This window comes from Achroia grisella, unplaced genomic scaffold (genome assembly GCF_030625045.1).
Source record: "Achroia grisella isolate CSIRO2021 unplaced genomic scaffold, CSIRO_AGI_Agris_v1 utg640, whole genome shotgun sequence".
In the NCBI taxonomy this organism is placed as follows: domain Eukaryota; kingdom Metazoa; phylum Arthropoda; class Insecta; order Lepidoptera; family Pyralidae; genus Achroia; species Achroia grisella.
Window position 1 is genome coordinate 5,964,031 of NW_026712977.1, and position 11,845 is coordinate 5,975,875.

The 11,845-nt window shown below is 31.8% G+C and overlaps 1 protein-coding gene across 1 annotated transcript; it reads right to left on the reverse strand.

Moving 5' to 3' along the window:
- Positions 1-2,750: 2,750 nt before the first annotated feature.
- Positions 2,751-11,684, reverse strand: LOC131849212 (RUS family member 1). The gene is made up of 9 exons (XM_059199228.1): positions 11,389-11,684; positions 10,553-10,714; positions 9,821-9,959; positions 6,929-7,086; positions 6,174-6,315; positions 5,810-6,018; positions 5,398-5,654; positions 5,035-5,239; positions 2,751-3,701 (listed from the first exon to the last, which is right to left on the reverse strand). Exons 1-9 carry the CDS (start codon positions 11,471-11,473, stop codon positions 3,397-3,399), a joined length of 1,662 nt encoding a protein of 553 aa, XP_059055211.1. The 5' UTR covers positions 11,474-11,684; the 3' UTR covers positions 2,751-3,396.
- Positions 11,685-11,845: the final 161 nt, after the last annotated feature.

Genomic DNA, 11,845 nt, shown 5'->3' on the forward strand with positions numbered 1-11,845 from the left:
TTTAATTTATGAATGAGTTACTGTATTGATAGCCATATCATTTATAATTTCACCCTGCGCACATTTATTAAAAGGTCCAATTGAAAAAATTTAAATTTGTTAAAATAATAAAAAAGTTCTGTTGATATGGCTATGGTATTAGCATCATTAATATTAATTCACTTGTTGTCATTGATATTTATTAAAACATCTCATAGTAGTGTCGGTATGTATGAATTTGCTGTGGTGTGGACATTGATTTAACAAGTGATGGTGCCTCGTCTTCTATCGGCGCGATTCAATAATTCGACAATACTAAAATAAATTGGTATGGTGTATAATTTACTTTTATTACAAAATGTCCTTTATTAAACCGTAAACGTTGGCTTAGAGATACATTTTTAGAGATGTATCTTTAGGTTTTATATGTATCCGTCGCTTTATAACAAACGTCAACATCGCGGTATAAAAATAGATAAAAGGTGGTAAAAGTAAAAATTGTAGTAGAGTAGATTATCATAGTATATAGAGGTCGATATTGGCTTAAAACTCGTAAGTAGTTTAGCAGTAAATATGACATGGAAATTTACTCTTTTATTTTTATTGCAGAGAGAAGTAGACGCAGAAATGAATTCTATATTTGAAAGTGAAAAGAAGTAATAACAAACAGTTATGTTAATATATGTATAAATAAATAGTAAATATATTTTATTTTACGTTTAATTAATTGAAATTGTATAGGTGAATATTTAAAGGGAAGAACGGGTACTATGGTGATACCACAGAAAACTTATTTAGCACACGAAAAAATGTTGGACCAGTTATTTATTCGGTGATACAAAATTTTCAATTATTCTTTTTAATAGATTTTTTTAAAGTTACTTATATTTGGATTTAAATATGTTATGTGTCGCATGGACGGAGCGTTTCCATCGCAATAAGTGGCTAAAAGTAAAAAAAATGTAAGTTTATCTTCGTCCAACGTCCAATGGTCTAAGTTCATTACAATTATTTTAACGTATAACTTCGATAGCGGGCGTTAGTTTATGTCACTACTATAGATATGATAAAATCTATGACGTTATTTAATATGCTCACGTATCATATTGTTCTTATCATTACTATCGGCGTGGAGTCGCGACGGCGAAGCGTATCATGCAGCTTAAACGATTAGATTGTGACTTGTAAGAAATTATAGTTGATATATTAAGTATTTCCTCGAGTCATGTTTCCCTATTGTCAAGCAGTGGAGAAGAACAGTGGCTGAAGTCTAATGGTACAGTTTACGGTAAGCAATTCAACCATTAGGAAAGACTTTATTCGGTAGGTATATCTGCACTTCAAATCGTAACACGCAAAATGTTGGAATATTACAAGGTAAACACAATTGGTAAGTAAATTAACTAAAATTGGCTATAAAATTCAACTGTTTAAAAATGGATATTACACCGCGTCATATGTGAACCGTTAGTATAAAAATTAAAATTTATTTATCAATTTGATGATAATTACCAGTTGGTGTGAGGAACAACAACTTTTACAATATTTTTTAAGTAATTTGAATGGATGACGAGCTTTCAGCTCACTTCATGGTAAGTGGTAACCATCGCCTATACTCATGAACCTAGCACTACGGACATAGCGTTATCATGTGACGCCCGTAAACTACTCATGTTTCATTTAAGAGGGTTAAAATTTCATGCCTCTTATTCTGTAACTTTCACTGCCTCGTAGCTTCAGCTGTGGGGGAGATAATGCAGCTCAGAAAAGAAGCTGCTTGGAGGCTGAAATGAATGATGATGATATTCTGGTGAAAATATGCAAATTGTCCAATATAAAATATAATAATAAAGTATCATAATCAGCGAATCATAGATCCGTATTTGTACCTAAGATATGCTTTATGTTTATAGTTCTAGTATAATGGCGCCATAAAGGTTACAGTAATAAAACATTGTACTTACTGATTACAATTTTATTAATATACTGTACCTGCTATAAAGAATACTCTCTAATTACACAATAGATACTGTCAATATTACTGTCAAATAATCACACACTATGTTAATATAATAATTTCATAACCCTAAATGGAATGTTAATTGATTTAGTCATAAATTAATAACTACACTCATGTCCAATTCGTATAAAATAAACATCGTTCTGTTTTTCAAAGTATAATACATAATCTATTTTTGCTACATCTAATTGCCTAATAAGACGCCACAAAGTCCATGGTCTTCAGGTGGTTTGGACATTGGATTGCTACAGTTTAGTAACATTAAAATTTATTTGCCTCGATGTTTACATAACAATAATCCACTTTATAGTCAGGAAGTCTTAATACTTACTGACTATAAAGTGGATAGTTTTAGATACAAGGCAATGTTATATAAGTTAGTTACTAAATTCACTAATACTGCTTACTATTATTTCTTCTGACAATATTTAGCATATTTCGAAATCCATTGACAGTATTCAATTGATTGATTGCTTAGTTTTAAGCAGCATTTTAAGCTTTGACTAATATTTTTTAGCCCCTCGCCCAATCATAGTGAATTCTTCCGGAATTAACAACGATAGAACGAAAGTGGAACCGTGTGGACATCTACATATTACTAGCAATAGTATTTTAACATTTGTACGATTTAACTTGCCCACCACCATCTCCGTATATACTGGAACTGAATATTTTTTCTTAAGATGATTCGATGTTTTTCTATTATTAAGTATTATATATATATTATATAAGTATATTATTATTAATTGTGTATTAAGACTCACCTGAAGCAAATTTATTTATTTTTCCGTCGGTATTCTTTGTTTATATGCACCAGACTCTGAAGAAATCAGACCAGGTGCTTCAAAAATTTATTCATCAATGCCTTTTGTAACATGTTGTATTGGTATGAGTGGTTAGCTTTAGACAGTTTGCGTATAAGGCTTTCGGATCGGGAGAAATTATAGCGCGATTTAATTTGACCCCAACGCCATCTAGTATCTTTTTAACTACAGCTCTAGTCACAGTATGCTTTAGTAGGTACTATAGGATCAGAGGATTGGCATTCAGTGAAGAAATTTTGGTATATTTAATTAAACAATGCTGCCAAGACATTACTTATTGTATAAAACTAACATTAATGCCTTATATCAGGAAATGCAGATAATTTGGTAGCATCTTATATATTGCATCAGACACATTAGCACTGCTTTGGCACATTTTTTTAGTAAATGCGGAAATGAAGAGTAAAATTCTTTTGTGGAAACCGAGACATACAAAATAATATAAATAAGTAGTAGTCTAGCTTAAAAATTACATGTATTCTCTTTATTGGTTCCTGAATGTAAAATGCGCAAAGTATTATAGTCTATAGTATATAGTCTTTGTTGATCTATATTGTTAACCTACAAGTTTTTTCAGTCTTCTTTTTTATTCTTACTGAGTTTCACTTCTAGTTTAGTACAATCTTCCTTTTCTGTGGTTTCTATTATGTCAGTTTTGGTTAGTATTTCTGCCATTGAATATTCAGGTTCTATAGTAAAAGCATCCTTCTCAGAATTCTCATCTGTTTCGAATTCTAGTATTTCCCCGAAAGATATCGTTTTACTATTTGGCGGTACAATGGTATCGAGACTCTTTTCTATTGGTACTGTATTCGTAATTGTTTGGCTACACACTCGCCATTCATCAACCATAAGTAGGTGTTTGTTAAGATCCCAGCCTGAAAATAATATTGTATTATATATAATATAAGGTAATTTATTTAAAGTCATGGACACACGACTTATCCAAAACTAACAAGTATGGATTTTAAAATTCAGAGTGTGTATAATTTGTACCATAGACAGAAAGTACATTAGAAAATAACTATAATGGGTATGTTTACATGGTAAAATAATGTTTAAAAATACAAAATTTTACTGATTAAGACCGATAGGAATAAGAAGCTAAAATCACTTGGGGAATATGTGAATGACTAGAACCTTAATTCAGATTTTTCTATATTATTTGTGTGAAGAGTGAAATCTCGGATTTTGTAACGCTATTATTAATAATTCTATTCTTTTATGGATGATAATGACATGATTCACCTGCCTGCGCTAACAGTTCACGTTGGAGTGTTGTAGTCGTTCACCAGTGGAGTATGATAAGATTAATATAACGTCAGGACAGTTAGCCCATCGTGACAAATTCGCCAGGAATTTATAACAATAGTTTCCAGGAGGAACCGCATGGAGGTCGACCTAATGGTACATTGCTAGCAATGGGTTAATTACTAGTTCCCAGAACAATTCTCAATTGCAACAGATTATAATCGACAGGTTTGCATTTTCTATTAATCATTTGAGATTAGCAAATGGTATAGAACCACATAACTTACCTTAAGCTGTACGGTTCGCAATTGCAACTGACTAAAACTTTTTTATAGTTTACACAATTGTAGCACTAGATTTAATTTTGTTCAAATATGAATTATTAAATAAATCAACCCTGAACTAATATGGCGATAAAAAATTTGCTCGGGCACAAGTTGGGAACTGTGTTAGGAGCTATCATATTTTATTTACTATAATACTTTACAAATTCACATTTATTAATGATATAATTTATGGCCTCGGTAATTTAGCGGTTTAGCACACCGCTTTACTTTCGATGGTCGCGGGTACGATTCATCGCACGGTACAAACATTCATGAGTATGATTGTTTGTATCGGTCTATGTATAATATGTATATATTTACTAAAAAAAACACATACATATTTGTATCAGTTATCTAGTACCCATAACAAAAGCTTTAGCTAACTGAGGGCGCAAAAAGGGCGCTGTGTGAATTGTCGTAAGATTGTTATTATTATAATAATGGAGTATAGATTATGAAGGTGAAAACGCGAAAGGTTGAATATGTTTTATAAAGTAAAAAAAAATAATTTTCTGGATTAGATCTGTATTTAATGCTGAGGTCCCAAATTTAGATCAGAGGATTAGATTAATAGTGAAGGTGAAATGGTTATAAGCAATTAATTATAATCAGTTCTATGCTATACATATTTTACCAGTTTGTGCTAATCCTCTTCTTATTTTAAACCACTCCTTTTGTACTATCTTGTCTACATATACTATGAGCTCTTGCGTAGGCTCGTATTGGAATAGATTATAAGATTCGGAGACGTTCGTTGCTTCACGACTCCATTCCGCCGATTGCAAGGTGTGACATACTTGTGCGAATGGACGTGGTTCTACTGAATTGCAGTAAATAGGCTGAAAAAATATAAAATCATATATCGTGAATTACAAATATACACATGTGAGATATTTTTTTGTTTATTTATGATTACTATTTTTAACTTTAACAGTACCGGTTTAACAGAGTGGGACTGACTGAAAAATAATTTTCATTAACAAATATAAAAGCTTACCAAAGAATAATCGTTTATAGCGCATATGATTATGGACAGTAACGCAGCATGGAAATATGAACATAGTATGTCATCAGCCGTTGCTTCCTCCTTTAATAATACATGCATCTTTCGTTTACTTATATCTGGGAGCAGTAGGTACTGTTTATCATTATAAACATCAATGATTCTTCGCAAACGTGCGCTATTTGATTGTTCATTAATTATTTTTTTTATTGAATATCCTAGTTTAATTTGAAATCCACACAGCTTCAAGTCTGTAAATGTAAAGTAAGTATATGATACATTTTCATTGTTAAAAATTTAAATTGTGTATTGTTCCGTATTCCGAACCTCCTTTTTTATATATTAATTTATAAGGATTCGTAATCCAACATGTATATTTAAAATTATATACATCTAAAATAAATACCTAATAAATTTGGTCCCAATTGATAAAGTATTATTGGTTCAGCACGATTAATCTCGCAAGGGTTCGCAATGACTTCTTGTTTCAAATATATGTCGATTACTTGTAAAAATCTAGGCTCATTTAAAGTTCTCAAACATACAGCTCTCACGGCAAAGTAATTGAAGATTATGTGAAGTATCATCATTAAGATAAAAATGATGATGGAATTCCTGTAAAATAATACAGATATGACAATCAATATATAAAATATAAAAAATACTTCAGCAATGGCGTACAAAACGTACAAAGCATTAAACTAAATACTCAGCGATACAGTAATACTAATCTGAGGAACATGTTTATATAATTAATAACTTGTAATCACCCAAATAAACTAATGATGAAAAGCGCTGTTATGGAAGCGATTAAGTTGACAGCCGTCTCTTGTGCCGAATCTTTTGCAGATACATCAGCCATGTTACCTCTTAGGGCATGATGTTGAGTCATAGCCGCTCTTGTCGCCCCGCCTGTGTGATGGTACATCGGTAACGAAATGTTATATATAAATATTATTAGATTTATAGGTAGGTATAAAAATTAGGATCACAAGGCTATATTAATATGAATGTTAATAAGAAGTTAATAAGTGGATTGTAAGAACTAATGGAGGGAAACTATATATTTAGCCGGCAAATAACGCAATCATGATTATCATTACATAGTATAAAAAAAGTCGCTGTAGCTGTCTGTCCCCATGTATGCTTAAATCTTAACTACGCAAAGGGTTTTGGAGCGGTGTTTTTTAATAGATAGAGTGATTCAAGAGGAAGTTTTATACATATAATACATGTACACCTTTACGAAGCTGGGGCGAGTAGCTAGTAAAGTAAAAAACTAAAATTTTAATATTGACACAGAAATTAAATTGGTACTGTACATCATATTCAAAGCCATCTATGGCTAAGCTACATTTAAAAAAACCTTTGAAGATTACCATTAATGCCAATAATGATGTTCTAGATTTATTTAAATTATTATAAGTGTAAGATAAGTGGATAACGAATAGTATAGTAGAGAATTTTTTTTTAATTTTTGTTGTAAATATTGTCATTACATATATATAGATATAGTTTTACTTACCAGCAACGCCAACAATAGCTTTCATCACAGTGCTTACACACAAAGCGAATGTTGTATAGTTCCTGAACAATGGCAAGGCAATTTCAATACACATTGCTGCGTCGTTTAGTGTATCCGCATACAGTCTCCACTTTTTACTGTATGCGTCTAAATATGTCCTGAGGAATAAAAAATAATTATTGACAACAATATTATGAAGATTTCAATACCATATTATATCTCTATTCATACTAATATTATTAATTTAAAAGTGTGTTTCTCTATGTATTGCCTGTTCACGATAATACGGCTGAACGTAATTTAATAATAATGCCAAGTTAAGCAGAGTTTGTGGTATGGGTACTAATAATTGTGTTATGATATAAACATATAGATACGTTTTTTTTTACAAAAACATACATAATACACATAGAGAAAACACTCAGACAGATACAAATAATCATACTAATGAATACAAATGTTTGTACTGTGCAAGCAATCGAATCCGCTAGTGTCGGTATAAAGGCGGTATGCTAACACTCTAGACCACCGCAGCCGTCAAAAGTTTGTAGACGTAAAAAAAAAGACGTAAAAGTTTGTATGATATATAGTCTAGCTTCGTACCACATTTTAATAAAATTGAATACGAAGACTGTATCACGAGGACGAACGTAAGCTATACGGAGCTAGAACGTAATCTAACATAGATCACGTTCTAGCTCAAGAAATTAAATAAATATAATTAATAGTCAGATATATAGTTTATAGGTTCAAGTTTACAGCCTGTTTTATATAAATTTAATGTATACGCCAATATTTATTTTATATTTGGGTTCGGGATCGGTGCCTACAATGTAATCCATGTCGCCGTATGCATTTCTAAATTGTATATGTCATTATCATCCGTAATCGCATACTCATAGTCAGCTTTTAATTTTTTTTTTGGATTATAATGTAATGATGCCGCTAACGGTTTACGGAATACGCTAAAATGAATGAATGCCAGTGGAATATGCTAAAATGAGCATGAAGTCAGGTCAGTTAGGCCAGCTTGGCAAGTGGCAATGATGATTTCGAAGGGGAATCGCGTTGAGGTCAACCTGCCATGGTACATTGTAAGCAATGGGTTTATTAGACTCCAGAATACTAACAATCGCCTTCCCCACTATACAAGTAAAAGAGTATTAGCAAATTTGGTCATAACACTAAAAATCCTATTGCCATAAAGTTAGTTTAACTAGGGTCTAAAGTTAGTGTGTCTAGGGTTCATTCTCGGGAATTCCCGGGAAATTCATGGGTTTTGTTCCCGGGAAATCAAGCTCGAGAAAAGTCGAGAACTCGAGAAATCATGTACCGATATAGAAATTAAATTGCCCTTTGTTGCGTGGCGGCGCAATAATTTAAGATATTAACGTTTTTGTTTTCTTTTATGTTATTTTTTTATTTTGTAGAAACTATTTTTGTTTACATTGTTTTTTTTTTATCTAAATAAGTAGCCAAAAATGGTGCTATCATTATATATATAAGTTTGAATAATTAGGTACTAAAAAATTGAAATTGGCGTTTTGTAAGGGAATAACCTGCAGTATTTTTTTTTTCAAACTATATCAAAATAAATAATATATAAAATATATTTATTTAATCAAAGTATATACCATTTCTATTTATGCACTTTTGCCTTTTGTTTTTGCACTTTGGACTGCCCCATCGGAGTGCAATTTTTTCCCTTGCAAGAAGTTATTCAAATTTCTTGACGTTATTGGAACCAAATAATATGACAAAACGTACGTAAATGTAAATTTCTCGACAACCCGAGAAGACCCGAGAAATTGACCTCGAGAATTCTCGAGACCCGAGAAATTGAAAAGCTCGAGAAATCATGAACCCTAGTGTGATCGCAAAAGGCTTATTATTAATATTACACGAGAGGACTTTTTACATTTCGTTTAGTTCCGCAGATAAGTCACCACTAACAGTACCTACCTAAGTCGTTACGATTGAAGTAATTAATTATTATTATTATTAGTATAAAAATCAATTTATCGTAATTAGAAAATTTTGTGTAATATGGAGAAAATTAAATATATACTCCTACTCGCCGCTTCAATAACAATGCGTAATCTTTTCGTGACTTTCTGGACCTCTGTTGTGAAGACTAGGTTGGGGGTACTGGCTTAAATTATTATTGAGAACGAAGCTTGGGTTCATCATATAGTCAGTATAAGATGGAAGAGGAGAATGCTCACGCCGCTTCAATAACAAGGCGTGAAGTCTTTTCGCGATTTTCTAGACCTCTATCATGAAGACAAGGATGGATTATTGGCTTGAATTATTATTTAGAACAAAATTTGGGTTCATCATTATAAACCTGGTTCCAAACAGGACTCAAGGCAAAGACACAAAAGGCATACCATCGCCAATAAGTTTAACACCTTTTGGAATTAAGAAGGTATAAAGTTGATTATTTACAAAGATTACGATTTAATCCTGTACCGGTTAAAAGAAGCCAACAAAAAAAAAGAGGAAGATTTATAAAAGGTCTGCCTTCTGTACGACAACGCGACTATACACAAGTGCCGTATTGCAATGTGTGCCATGCAGAAAGTGGGCTTAGGAATTATGACGCGGCCACCCTACAGTCTTTGGAGTGATTATTGTCTATTCTCAAAAATGAAAAAAGACCTTATTGGGAAAAAATTAAATGAATAAAAAGTGACGGATGCTTTTTGGCGTTATGTTCATGTAACAAAATTCAACAGATTAGGTAGGTAAAAAAATAAATTAGGGTCGCAGATGAATATACCTATTCAAAATTTATACTTATACTACGAAAAGCAACTAATGTGATCAACTATGCTATATAGAAATTGTAAGCATATATGTATATAGATATAAAGTTATATATATACCAACCCATGGCTGAATGCAAACAAAATTCTTCCTAGATGTCCACACCCATCTTTTATTACCCATGTAACCGTAGCAGCCAAAGGTGTGGCGCTAGTATCTCCTACTCCCACACCACGAAGAACTTCTTGAGTGGCCAAAGTGCCTATAAGTTACAACAAACATCATAATATATAGGTTATTCTAACATGAATTGTCTTTATATTAGTAATGGAAACATTTGAGAATAAATCCAGACAGGAGGCCTAATTCAGACCTCATTTCATTTTATGTATGTGTATGATTTGAATCAATAGTAGTAAGGCAGAGTTGCTTTTCTGCTATTATATTGATCATCCCACAAAAATTTTGTTTGGATACAACAACAAACTGGCCTTGAGGTGAAATGTGTAATGTTAAAAAATAATCCAGCATGTGTGCCAAATGAAAACATGACTGTGTCCGCATCCAGTATTCCATCAGCCAAATGTCTATAGGATACCATGTAAATGAACAATATCACAGTAGTGGTATCTGGGTGTGGGTCTTAACATGAATAATTTTATGGCAAATAAAGGCATTTACCTCTCTCAATGTTTAAAAAAAATTGTGTTAAGACCTGGTTAATAATATAAATATTATATATTAAACAAGAAAGTTAAAAAATACCTATTGTCTCTATCTCTTTACAGTACTATATGTGCATCCACCTTCCACAATAACATATTTTATCTTTTTATTATTATATTTACAACTTACCTGTAATGGTACTGCAAAAAGCCTGAGCAGTGTCCCAAATTTGGTAGGATATGTAGTCTTTACTAACACTACCAGGATAGCCTTGTGGTAGAAATATTCTTGTGAACCAGTTAATGACATCACTTATTCTTTCATCATCCACTACTACTATATTATCTTGATCTGTAATAGACATTTATAAAAGATATATTTGAGGTTATTTATAAATTATATCATGTTATGAGGATCTTTTCTATCATTGTCCATAAGCTATATATTTGATAGACTATATTATTTTTTTCAGCAGAGTAACCCAATTGTACTTATCCTCTCCAATATACAGAGCTGTAAAGTAAAAGTTTTAATGTTGAAGATATATAATCTGCATAATTTTAATTCTAAAATTTCTTCTCTAAAACCCTTCATCTACATTTAGTATAGACCATTAAGTTTTTTATAGATGGAATAGTAGTATATGTTAGTGGCCCAATAATGAAATATGAAAGAAAGATAACATAGTAGTTTTCCGTGGTGAATTGACTAGGCACTATATTAGGGGGTATCACAGGTAGTTTCGAACTAAATAGAACATTACGGCCAAAATTTTAGCTACTAGTACCCAATAGTATCTGAGAATGCATTTGGCGCACACTCTGTGTTCCACATACATGATACTTAGAGAATATAATGATAATATTTTGCACTAAATATACGGCTGGTACCAGTGGAGTTGGAAGATGATAAAATGAGTGTGAAGTCGCTCTGTTGCCAATCAGGAAATCGCAGTGATGACTTGATAAACTTAGCCAAAACTAAATTGAACTATAGATTCATTTATGACTTGTACACAAACTTACCTGGCGGTTTTACATAGAATCGTTTATTGGATGTAGAGCCATATTTTTCTTTCAACAATATTTCTCCTTCATGTATAGTATACATAATAATTCGAGATAAACCTTCAACTTTCAATTTTATATGATAATTTTGGCATTAAAAGTAATATTTGGAGATCCTTTTGGTATGGTATAAAAACATTAACGAAGTTTTGAGTATAATTATAAGTTATAGGAACAATTAATAATTGTTGATTTCCATATTCTCTTTATAATCCTAATTAAAAATATTTTTATTTCAAACCCTATATGAAAAGTAAGTAATCTGTGCTGTAAGGCAGATACCACAGGGCAAAGAATATACTCAGGGTGTCACAAATCAAAGTAAAGCCATTGGCCCTCACTCTTTCTTATCTTAAGGAAAACTGTGACAATTTGTCATTCGAAAAGTCAAAACATTCTGCTATACGTTCCTATT